This window comes from Neoarius graeffei, chromosome 2 (genome assembly GCF_027579695.1).
Source record: "Neoarius graeffei isolate fNeoGra1 chromosome 2, fNeoGra1.pri, whole genome shotgun sequence".
NCBI lineage: Eukaryota > Metazoa > Chordata > Actinopteri > Siluriformes > Ariidae > Neoarius > Neoarius graeffei.
Window position 1 is genome coordinate 71,753,097 of NC_083570.1, and position 13,185 is coordinate 71,766,281.

General features: G+C 41.3%; 1 protein-coding gene across 4 annotated transcripts in view; it reads left to right on the top strand.

The window, feature by feature from the left end:
• The window catches only part of otud7a (OTU deubiquitinase 7A), a 167,015-nt gene extending 160,659 nt beyond the window's left edge, over positions 1-6,356 (top strand). For 3 of the 4 annotated variants that reach the window (XM_060914877.1, XM_060914876.1, XM_060914878.1), the window contains 2 exons: positions 1,633-1,717; positions 1,812-6,356. In XM_060914877.1, coding sequence (XP_060770860.1) covers positions 1,633-1,717; positions 1,812-3,326 — 1,600 coding nt within the window. In that variant the 3' untranslated portion in view covers positions 3,327-6,356. The remainder of the gene's footprint in view (positions 1-1,632; positions 1,718-1,811) is intronic. The other variant, XR_009654085.1, reaches the window with a different exon arrangement.
• The last annotated feature ends 6,829 nt before the right edge of the window (positions 6,357-13,185 follow it).

The following is a 13,185-nucleotide window of genomic DNA, read 5'->3' on the forward strand; positions in this document are numbered from 1 at the left end:
GTATAACCTATACTAGTGCATCTCGATGAGGATATTTTGAAAAAAAGGTCCATATTTTCCAAAAGTTATTTAAGAAAGTGAAAATTTTATATATTCTAGACTCATTACATGTAAACTAAAATGTTTCAAGCATTTTCTATTTTAATTTTGATAATTATGGCCTACAGCACAGCAACACAAATATACAGTATCTCAAAATTTTAGAGCATTTCATTTCAAGTTTGAGTAAAACAGTATAAATACCATGTATCTCTCAGTCTAGTTCAGTACACACAGCCACAATCATGGGGAAGACTGCTGACCTGACAGTTGTCCAGAAGATGATCATCGACACCCTCCACAAGGAGGGTAAGCCACAGAATGTCATTGCTGAAAAGGCTGGCTGGAAAAGGTGCACGAGTAACAGGGGTGACTGCAGCCTTGAGGGGATTGTCAAGAAAAATCAATTCAGGAACTTGGGACTCAGAGAGCTCCTCAAGGAGTGAACTGAGGCTGGTGTCAGTGCACCAAGAGCCACCTTCCACTGTATTCCTAATATCAAGCCACTTCTGAACCAGAGACAATGTCTGAAGCGTCTTACCTGGGCTAAGGAGAGAAAGAACTGGACTGTTGCTCAGTGGTCCAAAGTCCTCTTTTCAGATGAAAGTAAATTTTGCATTTCATTTGGAAATGAAGGTCCTAGAGTCTGGAGGAAGAGCGGAGAGGCACAGAATCCAAAGTGTTTGAAGTCCAGTGTGACATTTCCACAGTCTCTGATGATTTGGGGTGCTGTGTCATCTGCTGGCGTTGGTCCACTGTTTTATCAAGTCCAAGGTCAACACAGCCGTTTACCAGGAGGTTTTAGAGCACTACATGCTTCCATCTGCTCACAAGCTTTATGGCGATGCTGATTTCCTTTTCCAGCAGGACTTCGCACCTGCCCACATGACCAAAAGTACTACCAAATGGTTTGCTGACCATGATATTACTGTGCTTGAATGGGCAGCCAACTCACCTGACCTGAAGCTCATAGAGAATCTCTGGGGTACTGTCAAGAGGAAGATGAGAAACACCCGACCCCAAAATACAGACGAGCTGAAGGCTGCTATCAAAGCAACCTGGGTTTCAATAACACCTTAGCAGTGCCACAGGCTGATCACATTCATGCCACTCTACATTGATGCAGAAATTCTTGATAAAGGAGCCCCAAAGAACATACTTTTCAGAAGTTGGACATTTTCTGTATTGTAAACCCTTTTTTGATTGATCTTGGGTAATATTATAACAATTTGATCCACTGGATTTCTGATTTTCATGAGTTATAAGCCATATTCTTCAAAATTAAAACAAAAAAAGGTCTGAAATATTTTACTTTGTGTAATGAATATAGAATATATGAAAGTTTACCTTTTTGAATTAAATTATGAAAAAATAACTTTTTCACCACATTCTGATTGTTTGAGATGCACTAGTAAATGACTTCATTCAAGCAATTCTTTAGGTTCTTCTGAATTGCACTGAATTCTCAATTTCCCTTGAAACTTCCCTGTCATTCCGAGGAAAGTATATTCAGCATTCATCAGATGCATCTCGTGTGTGTGATGTTTAAAAGTGTGATGAGTTTCACTACTCTTTCTCTTTTTTCTGTTTTAGTCTTATCCTCTCATTGGAAGCAAAGCTAAACCTTCTGCACAGTTATATGAATGTAACATGGATTCGAATACCATCAGAGACACGAGTGCGTAAGGACTTAAACTCTGCCCCATTTTCATGGTTGATACACAGAGTTACAAAAATTATATTTTGATTCACCACTCTGTCTGCTATTATAGGCTCCCCTTGCTCAACCCGAGTCACCCACTGCATCAGCAGGTGAAGATGTGCAGTCTCTGGCCGAATCCATGGACTCGGACCGTGAGTCTGTCTGCAGCAATTCCAACCTCAATAATGGCAAGACAAGCAAAGAGAAAGACAAGGACAAGCAGCACAAGGAGAAAGACAAAGCTCGCGCTGACTCAGTAGCCAACAAGCTGGGCAGCTTTAGCAAGACTCTAGGCATCAAGCTGAAAAAGAACATGGGTGGTCTAGGTGGCCTGGTACATGGCAAAATCAGCAGGTCCACCATAACGAATGGCCGCACTGTGGAGAGCAGTGAACAGAAGCCCAAGAAAAAGGACTCCAAAACACGCAAAGGGAGCAAAGAGGATTCTGGCCAGTCTACCAGCACGTCATCCTCTGAAAAAGCAACCAGCCCTTCTCCTACTGACAGAGCTTCAGGTAACTCCTCTGGAGAAAGGCAAGTCAATTCAGGTAAAAATCCTGATGAGCGGACTCTGGACAACTGGAAGTACAGCACAGATGTCAAGCTGAGCCTGAACATCCTTCGTGCAGCCATGCAGGGTGAGCGAAAGTTCATCTTTGCTGGTCTATTGTTGACCAGCCACCGGCATCAATTCCATGAAGAGATGATCAGCTACTACCTGAGCAGTGCACAGGAGCGCTTCAGCACTGAGCAGGAACAAAAGAGGAAAGCTGAGGCTGAGAAAAAGCCCCAGATCAACGGCACCCTCAAGAAGCCTGAACAGGAGAGCACGTTCCAGAGAGACCGCTCAGACAGCTCTCCCCCTGAGAGCTGCTCACCTGTTCTGCATCCCAGCCATATCCATACACTAAAGGGCCAGGGCAGGAATAGCCCTACCCTTGCTGCTTCCCCAATTCCCATCCCCAGTGCCAACCCGACTTCACTCCCACGCTCGTCCATGTCACCCGTTCCCTTCTCCTCCCCCAGTCAAGGTGCTAAGCGACAGGAACCTATCCCGGTGTCCGCCCACTATAGCCATACGCCACCCATCCAGAGGCACAGTGTCATCCACCTGAGAGATAGCAACACACAGTCCTCCAGCTACCAGGACGAACCCTATAAATTTCCAGTGGGGACACTGAAGACCTGTGCCACATATCCACAACAGAACCGCTCACTGTCCTCTCAAAGTTATAGTCCAGCACGCATGTCTGGGGTACGTGCCATTCATGGTGGAGATTCTATGCCATACAGTATGGCTGGTGAGCACAAATCCCACACCTACACCAATGGCTTTAATGCAAGCCATGTCCGGGACAGTCTGGAGTTTGCCGACGAGGAACTCGCGCCCCAGTCCTGGCTCAACCATGACAAATCCAAGATTCGCAGTGGAACCTGCCCCATGTACTGCTTTCAGCAGAAGCGCTGCAAGCGGGAGAACTGTTCCTTTTATGGCAGGCCAGAGACAGAGAACTACTGCTCCTACTGCTACAAAGAGGAGCTGAAACGCAGGGAAAGGGAGGGAAAAGGACACCGGCCTGCATAGCCCCGCTTATACACACACACACACACGCAGTTCAACACTGATTGTGTGTGTGTGTGTGTGTGTGCGCGCGCGCAATTAAGACAGCAGTGACATCATCACCCTCTGCACTGTTGCAAGTAACAGAAATATACTGGCATACCGTTTTCTAATCTATTTAAGAATGATCTCCTTGTAATCTTGTTACTTTTCTCTCAATAGCAAAATGACACTGCAGTTTTACAGCTTTGGCCAGAGATTGTGCTGTCATTTTATTTGTCAGTTTGTCTTTTGTCCAAATTTGCATTCTTTTACTTGTTCTAGAGTAAAAGCTCATATCTGTGCATTTTGCTCAGTCTGTAATATAAGATTTCTAGTACTAGCTGAAAGAGATGTAAAAGCATACGCCACTCTCCTCTAAGCTCTCCAAAAGCAACTGGGTAACTCATTTGAATGCAATACTTCCATCAATATCTCAATAGCAAGGAACATCTTTATGCTTTGGAAATAATTAAAATGGGAGGAACAACCACTGAAAACCATGGAAGTTTTTAAAAAGCAATAAGTTTGGTAATGAGCGCAGTCCCTCCCCTTTTTATCTATGCATTCTTAATGTCAGCCATAGTGTTTTGTCTTTTAGTGCAGAAATGAGTGTGATTCTATCTGCCTGGATGTAAGAAGATTGTATTGAAATTTCATTTGTGGCAAATCAAAGTGTGCTACATGGCATGTAACATGCTTTTGATTGTGCAGCACATGACTGGACCTTGTGTACATTGGTTTGCATTCCATTTAAACTCTCCTTGCTACTATCTGATGCAGTACAGTGCCATTTCTTCCTTTCTGTTTTTTGCAATATATCACATTCTTGGTAGCAAATGGCTTCTGTAAAATAAACTACTACTACTCGTGACAAATTCATACAATGCAAGAATAACAATATAATGGAATACAAACCTTTATACACCTTTATAGTGTAATGGACTAAACGTGAAAGCAAATGGAACTCTGTGATGTTTGTCTATGTTGGTTACACATTGGTGTGTTGTACGTAATGGCTGTTGCTCATCATTTGTCCTGTTACCCACAAGCGCACACATGCCAGTCGATCAACAGACCCACCTGCGTTTGCCGTAAAAAAAAAATCTGTGCCAAAAACATTCTGCTATATTTGAAATGCTCAGGTATTGTGTTAAATGTGTGTAGTAGTAGTAGTAGTAGTTGAATCCCCAAATTTAATCACTAAATTCAAAATTTAAGATCACTTTCGGCATATTAGAACAAAGCTGGATGTAAAATTTAATTAGCAAGCAGGAGTGGCTCATGACCATAGATTTTGGTGGGGCAGGACAGCATTTAATAACAGCATAGTCTCCAACAAAATTCAATCATACTTGACTATAAGCTACTATCTAGTGATTTTTATTTTTATTTTTTGTGAAGAGTAACCCCATAATGGGCAAATAAAACTCCAGAAGACATGAATGAACTTGAGCAAACTAAATATGGTTATCGTGGTGTCTGTTTGCTGATAATTGCTCTCCAAAGACGCATTAACCACCTAGCTAGTTACTAGACCGCTGGATAAAACTGTAGATTAAACTTGCTAATCAAATCATTTCTAATCAGGGAAAGAACTGAAAACTATAGATTAAAAGATGGCAGTGTTCATTTTGATAACTTGCATTGAAATGAATTTTTTAAATGACATTCATCTCTGTTTGATACAGTAGGTGTAGTTCCTGTCGCCATTGTCACAGTGTAAGACAAACCCAGGAGTAATGGCCATTAACTGTCCTATCTGCTGCTCCTCCTCCACTCATAAACCATGCATTCGTAGAGGTAGTATGATTGATAATGTCCAGAGTGGGTCTCAGTTTACACTTGTAGTTTCCATTTTTGACCACTATGTGCAATAATAACTCTATAGAGCTAAACAGGGCACTGAGCACGCTGCTCCAAGATTGCATCACATCTAGAAAGGTTGAGTAAATTAATGTTACATCAGCTTATGTCTGTTGGTTACTCAACAGATATTTGGCTGAGCTCTGCCCCACCTGCCTCTGTGGAAAAGCCGCCACTGTTAACAAGACATACTTAACAGCAGCAAAGGTGTTATGTGTATTCTATATCATGGCGAATAGCCACATCATAGCAGGCATCTTGTAACTCTAAAACTTGCTTTGTGTACTAGAAAGGCCTTGATTCCTCTGTCATTCGAAGCATCAGAAGGCCTGACAGTATCATTATTGCTAACCCTTGTGTGAGCATGGGCAAAGGGAAGTCCTAGTGCTTCTTTCTTCAGGCAAGTGACGAATGTGAGAGTGTTACTCACTGCTTTCTGGTGTGTGTTGTAATACCGAATAACCCTGCACAGTCTAACGCTCAGTGTGTCTCTCTCCTAGATCCTGCTTTCTCCACACTGAGTTTTCTCCTTCCTTCTTTCTATGTGACAGATTCATGAAATTGCACCATCTTAGAATTGTAAAATATGATTTTATATTCATTTGACAGTTTTACACTAAATTATTAATTTGCACATTAGGTACTGATGTAAATAGTAGGAGGAAACAGGAGAAAAAGAACAAAACAAGATTAGTTTGTTGTTAACACTGCTGTCTGTGCCTTTTCTTTATTGTATGCAAGTATGGCAATGGAGTGTGTGGGTGTTTGTGTATGTTTTCCTATGTGTATGTGCGTGTCATTTATCCTCAGTGTCCTGTAATTTGAGCTATGACTAGCTGTGGTTTCAGTCAATATACAAGCCCAGATTAGACTGTCTGCTTGCTCACATAATTGATCACATGGAGTGAAAATAGACTGCAGCAGTATGCACCCTATGCATTTTGACCCCTAATCCTGCAGTGTTTCAGTTCAAGCCTGACAGCTACAGATAGAAAAGTACACTCAGCAGCTGTCTTACAGGTCACCTGTCTCACAACTGCCCTGTGGCTCAGCAGCTGACAATAAACTCTTTTCTCCGTCACGTTATGTGCATAAACCCACATTCCATGCATGCATATGTAAAACTTGGATGGATTGGAATTTAGGACCCAAAGCTAAATTATACAGTACAGTATAATATCTTTGTTCTGAAATGCACCCTTGCATTTTCACAAGAGTCTTCATTTGGAAACTTGGGCTTTATTACTTTTTTTTTTGCATACTAATATGCTAACTCAGAATTTCATAGATGAACCAGAATAACAGGAGCTTAATGCACTCACGTTCCCAAACACATTTTTTTTATGTGCAAACTTATTTTGGTGTCTTTAAATAAAAGTGTTTTACCATGTTTAAAAAAACAATACACATAATAATGTACAGCCATAGAGACGTCAGTCATTGTCTGTGGTTTCATGGCACGCTGCCATTCTACTCTGTAAGGCAACAGTCCAATGTTTTAACAGCATTTTACCTCAAGGTTCAAGAGAGACAGCAAATTACTTAGTCATCATTATTATAATCGGCTTAACACTGAGCAGCCTCAACATCACCTTTTACTCATTAAGGGTTTTATAAGGGCTTTAAATGGCCAGTCTTATCCATACAACCACTAATATAGACATAACATAGCTTTCCATAGCAGGGAAGACACTTATGATATGATATAATGCACTACTGATACTAGGAGGCTATCTTGAGTGTGTTTATTAGAGTGCTTGGAAGAGTGCTTATGACATGTCAGCACTAAAGACTTGAGTGTATGTGAAAAGAACAGACGATATGTTCTAAACTGATACAAATACATATATGAATAAGTGGCATGCTATATTCATTTCTGGCTGAGCCTAGAGGTGGGCATCCTGTCGGACACAACAAAACAGTTGTGCGAGAGGGAGGTTTTGACTTTGATGTGAATAAGGGGTCAGATATGAAACTTGTGGGCAAGACCAAGCAGTGACATACGAAGCTTGTGGGACAAAGACCACATTCATTACATTACACTGAATTACATTACATGGCAGTTAGTAGATGCTCTTATCCAGAGTAACATACGAGTGCAAAAGTCAGGTACACAAAGTGCTGAACTTCTAGACAAGAAAGTTCTTGTACCAACTGAACAAGTGACAGAATAACACTTAGTGTAATAGTCTGTTGACATACCAATACTCAAACAACCAAGGAAACAAACCAACCATATAAAGTACAACTAAATAGAGAACTCAAATGGCTAACCCCAGGCTAGACAGTACACAGGCCTGGGTTGGTCTAGACTGAAACGCAGTTACACAGTGGGCAGAGAAGAAGGGGAGCAGTGCACCCTGAAGAACTGAGTCTTCAGTCTGTGCTTGAAGGTGGTCAGGGAGTCAGCAGTTCTGACCTCAATGGGAAGGTCATTCCACCAATGGGGATCCAGAACCGACAGCAGTCTTGAGCGGGCTGGGCAGGAGTGGAGAGGAGGAGGGACCAAGTGACCAGTAGTAGTGGTGTGTAGGGATCTGGCTGGCATGTAGGGGTGGCTCAGACTCTGGAAGTATGCTGGCCCTAACCCCTTGAGAACCTGGTAAGCTAGCACCAATGTCTTAAGTTTGATATGCGCTGTGATAGGTAGCCAGTGCAAGTCAGCAAGCAGTCTCATTCACTAGCATTAACTATGCATTTACAGCAATGTGTTTACAGTGTTCATTTATCAATTCTTAGTAACTGCCTGATCAGGGTCATGGGTGTTTAATATAGGATACTGGTTTGTTTCTATTATGGAAACCCAACAAAATTTATTTTTAAAAATATCATGAGCAGAAAGAAATGAAAAACTGCACAAGTGGGATTTTAAAAAAAAAAAGAAAAAGAAGAAAAGGGAAAAAAAACCCTTCTGGGTCAGGTGACGCCCACTTTGGGTTTAAATCCTAATACAGATACAAATATTTTGAACACTAAACAGATACAGATGGTGGCAGTGCATTATACACCTAACATATACATACAGAGATGAGATATTTTCAAGTTAGTACTTAACGCATTAGTTGTTTTTTTTTTTTTAATGTTAGAACTGTGACCCTTATGGAACATTACTGGACATTTTCATTTGGTATCCAATGCCAAACCGACACCATTGGAGATACAGTTAGTGCTTTATTTTAAGCTCGCATTCCATTTGGAGTTTCATGGGCTACCCATTCGAATGTGGTTCCTGTCAGATTTTTACATCTTAGCATTTGTGATATGAATCTCACATGCCGTTTTATGTTCAGGTTTTAATTGGTGTTTATAGGCAGTTCACGGTATCCTGCAGGTATTATGGAAATTTTACGATCGTGACTTGTACGCTTCATTTTGGTTTTAGGTAACTTTCAGAGTTGTGGGAATGGGAATACCATTGGCACCTCATATACATCCCACTTCATGTGGGTCCTATGGGTTTACTTGGAGTTCCTATGGTGACCTGTGTATTGCAATGGGAATTTTCCTTAAGGGGATGTACAGTGCAGCAGATGGTAACAATCTGTAAGCAATACAGAGTCATGCTCAATAGTGCAGTTTGAAACTTTAAACAATGCTTGTAAACCAGTAATAAAACCTGGAATAATCATATAATTAAAGCAACATTAACAAAACTGGCCCAGAAATTACCTGTATTCGCAGTTTAAGATGGGTTACTCAGCTCTGTTCTGTTTCCTTAAAATAATTCCCAAAGTATATATAGTTTTAACAGATGGGGTGGGGTCGGTGTTTTTCTTGCGATTATAATTTGCCTTGCATATAGCAGAGGCTCTAAAAATGACATAAAAATACAGCTCCCTAAAGTGAAAATGAGTTAATGTGGTGCTTTCTTCCAAACAGCTTTGGCTCATGGCGATAGCAGTACAAATGTTGTTTGACATTAGGCCAGGACGAAGTTCATACAAAATGTGAATTGAATGTGAATAAAGGAAACTCGGGGAAGGATAAGGTCATCATTTGCATGCCACAAGACCTTTTGTGTTCATGAGAGGGTGTATGTCTCCTTGGGTACAGTGGCCTGTGTTATATGACTGAGTATGTCTCTAGTGCATTGTTAGAGAAAGAGAGAGAGTGGGAGACAGTCTGGTGGAGGCACGCTACCATGTGTGCGTAGTGTGAACGTTACTGCAGGATCTCGTGACTGAGCTGTGGCTTTAATGAGCTGTGCTGGTTTGTGCTCTGCACAGATTGAGCTCCATTGTACACAGCTCATACCACACTGAGCCGGGTCAGGGGGATAGAGTCAGGTCATGCTTTCCACTAAAAAACACAGAAGTCTCTCTTCACTGACGGACTGGTGCTTTTATGAAACACTGTTTACACATAGACTTTATTTAAAGTATGTTAACGGGTATGAAACATGTCAAGTTGCCATATAAAAGTTTACTCAATTCAACTTCAGACTCAAAGTAGAAAAGAAGCTCTAACTTTTGAAACCAGTGATGTTGGTTAAACTGAGACATCAAATGAGATCTGCTGCAAAAACATACTCTCTCTCTCTCTCTCTCTCTCTCTCTGTGAACTTGCTGACACTAAAGAGGCCATGTGGAAGAGGAGAGAGGAGACAGTGGAAACAGCTAAACACTTTCTGCTGGTGTGTGTGAGGGAGAGAGGAAGGATGGGGGGGTGCATACCCTCCCTTTGTATTTTTTTTTTTTTTTATAATTTATAGTAGACAGAGACACTAGCAGCAGACACAACACACACATAATACACTCTTGATAGGAATGACAATGAAGCACAGTGCCAGATCTCTGTTGCCACTTGTACAGGAATAATTTCCCTATGAGTGCTTATCAAAAACACTAATTATAATCTTTGCTTTCATGTCAGCTGCAGGCACATCTGTCTCTGCTCTCACGTAACAAGACAAAAAGAGGAATTTAAATACCTCTGATAAATATTGATGCTTATCTGGCGCCCAGCTCTTCTTTTAAGCTTACAGAATGAAACATGAGGCCTTGGTGTGATTTCAAATGGAATCCAGTGCAGCATGTTTCAACATACGTCTTCTTTCTTTTACTTTTGTACCGGGTTTTGGAAAGCTTTTGAAAGCGTGCCTTAAAATTGTGATCTGGTTTTGGAGAAATTTTGAAAACTGTAGTATATTGGAAAAGTCAGTTCATTGTAAGATATTTTGAAGTTACTGATTAATTGTTGGGTTGTACACACACATACAGAGAGAGAGACTGAATGAGAAATTTTAATGAGGCTTTTTGATTTTGATAAAGACTTCTTTCTTGCTCTCTTGTCATTTCCAGTATAAGTGACAGTGTGTGTGAGTATGTGCCAATGCCAGCCGGTGTCGCCCCCATACAGAGAGAGAGCGAGAGCCCAGAGAGGTCACACTACAGCAACACCCACAGCAAGACGCCCACACACAGTCTGAACTCAAAGTCTGTCTGCCTGGTTGCCTCTCAGAGCTCTGGGCACCACCAGCCTACCACCACCCACTCTATCGCTCGCTCTCTCTCTCTCTCTCTCTCTCTCTCTCTCTCACACACACACACACATGCACTACCACACTTTCAGACTACCCACACTTTCCTCTTTATTTCATCTCACAAGCTGTAAATTCAGCAGTACAAACACAGGCCTCTCTTAGCCATGACACCAGATATGCCTGACACCCCTAAAGGTAAATGAAACATTTATATGTCTATTTTTTATCTATCTTGTTGCTAATTAACTGCAATGAATCAGTTCATATCATCGAACAGGCAGTGGTACAATAAGAAATAAAGCAGGAAAGTTGTCCTTATCTGGTTAACCTAAAACACACACACACATACACGCACCCCTCCACCCACTTAGTCGTGCTCAGTAGAGGAACACCATGTTCTCTGGGTTTGTAAAGCTGTCCTCACATGGCCCCTCCTGCTGCTGTGTACTCATTCACTGTGCAGGAGAGATTGCAGAGTGTGAGAGTTCACGGTTTGGGCTCTGGTATAATCAACAGTCTGCTGTTTTTTGCCACAATTTTACAGGCTATGAAGCACAAGGTCAAACAATACCACTACTAATAAGGGAGTATTCTATTTTACAACAGAGCAACTACCAGGACATAGTTATTCATATGTGTAAATTACTTTATGTACTACTTTATAAATTTACTAATATGAAGTAACCGTGAATTCATAAAAACACAGACTGTAGTAAATAAGTAGTGCATTCTGCAACAAAGTACTGCAGTACAAACCTTTTAGTTTTCACAAGTTACTAAGTATGAATTGGAATTACCACACGCTTACCTATTAAATACGAGATACTTCGTGTACATTTCGGTAAGAACGATAGGAACATGGCACCAAACAATCTTATGGGAGTATGAAATTGTTCCTAGTAATATTTTTAGCAATATATAAACTGTCACTTTAATCAACTGCAGAATGAGTTACATCAGTATGAAAGGGGCAAGGCATGGCACTCGACAGGGTGGCTGTAAGATCTAAGTCCAACCCATTGATTTAAAAAAGCCAATAGCATTGTTAGTAAAGAATAACAATGGGGAAAAAAGCCAGGCCTATAAAAGTCATCATGGTAGACCCATTAGGTTTATTACTCCATACCAAAGCAGTAGCCAAACTTCATCACAAACCTGTCGAGTCAATATGATGGAGCTAATACAGAGAAGATGCAGATTATTGTGAATAATGGATGTATGGATACATCCATTCAAGTTGCTCAGATAAACACCAAGTGACCAGACAGAGAAAGAACAAGATTATGCAAGGTGAGGTAGCTGTCTAATCAACTTATTTTGGGAATTTTGTGTTGTCTATGAATCATAGTTTGAATGGAAGTGGTGGTTCATCCGTCTATAACAGCCATTCAACAAATGTTCATCTTTATAAAGACCTCATTCCCAACCCTGTGTGTTTTAAATACGACTGAACTAATAACAGCCTCTTTTGTGTGACCAGTGATATTTAAAATATTGCTATTTGACAGATATATTTGCTGATGATCCATTGATTTGCTTATCTTTCTAGAGTTTAAAGAAAAATATCCTCCACCAGGTGAGCTGCAAGAGATCTTCAAGCACGTCTACCTTAGCTGAGCAAAATGCTTGGAATGGAGTATACTGTTTTAGGAGTTCACTAAGACACTCCAAAGGTCAACTAACAAGCAAGATTGTTTAATAAGTGCAAAAAAGGCAATCATTGTCGATAATCATGAGTGCTGCAGCATTCTGTACAAATCCATGCTGGAAATGATCACTAATATAATGTTAAACAATGAGATGCTCTATAAGACACCATGGCTGGTGCTGTAATTCATTTTCATCTCATCTCATTATCTCTAGCCGCTTTATCCTGTTCTACAGGGTTGCAGACAAGCTGGAGCCTATCCCAGCTGACTACGGGCGAAAGGCGGGATACACCCTGGACAAGTCGCCAGGTCATCACAGGGCTGACACATAGACACAGACAATCATTCGCACTCACATTCACACCTACGGTCAATTTAAAGTCACCAGTTAACCTAACCTGCATGTCTTTGGACTGTGGGGGAAACCGGAGCACCCGGAGGAAACCCACGCGGACACGGGGAGAACATGCAAACTCCGCACAGAAAGGTCCTCGCCGGCCCCGGGGCTCGAACCCAGGACCTTCTTGCTGTGAGGCGACAGCGCTAACCACTACACCACCGTGCCGCCGTAATTCATTTTTCTTTCAGAAAAAATTGCCATCCTAATACCATTATAAATAGAAAAAGCTTTTGACCTCAAGCCATTATGTCTTCCTTTGAACACCTTTTCTATGGCAACGGGACCTTATCTTACCATAATTATTCTCAAGTTTGCGGTAAATTGTCGGTTGCAGGCTGGCAGCATATAGTTTCTTAGAGAGAAGGGGGCGAGGAAGCAGAGGTTTTTAGTGTACTCATCATAATAACAGTGTCAGAGGAGGAAAAACAGTAAAAGAAATTCACAAGC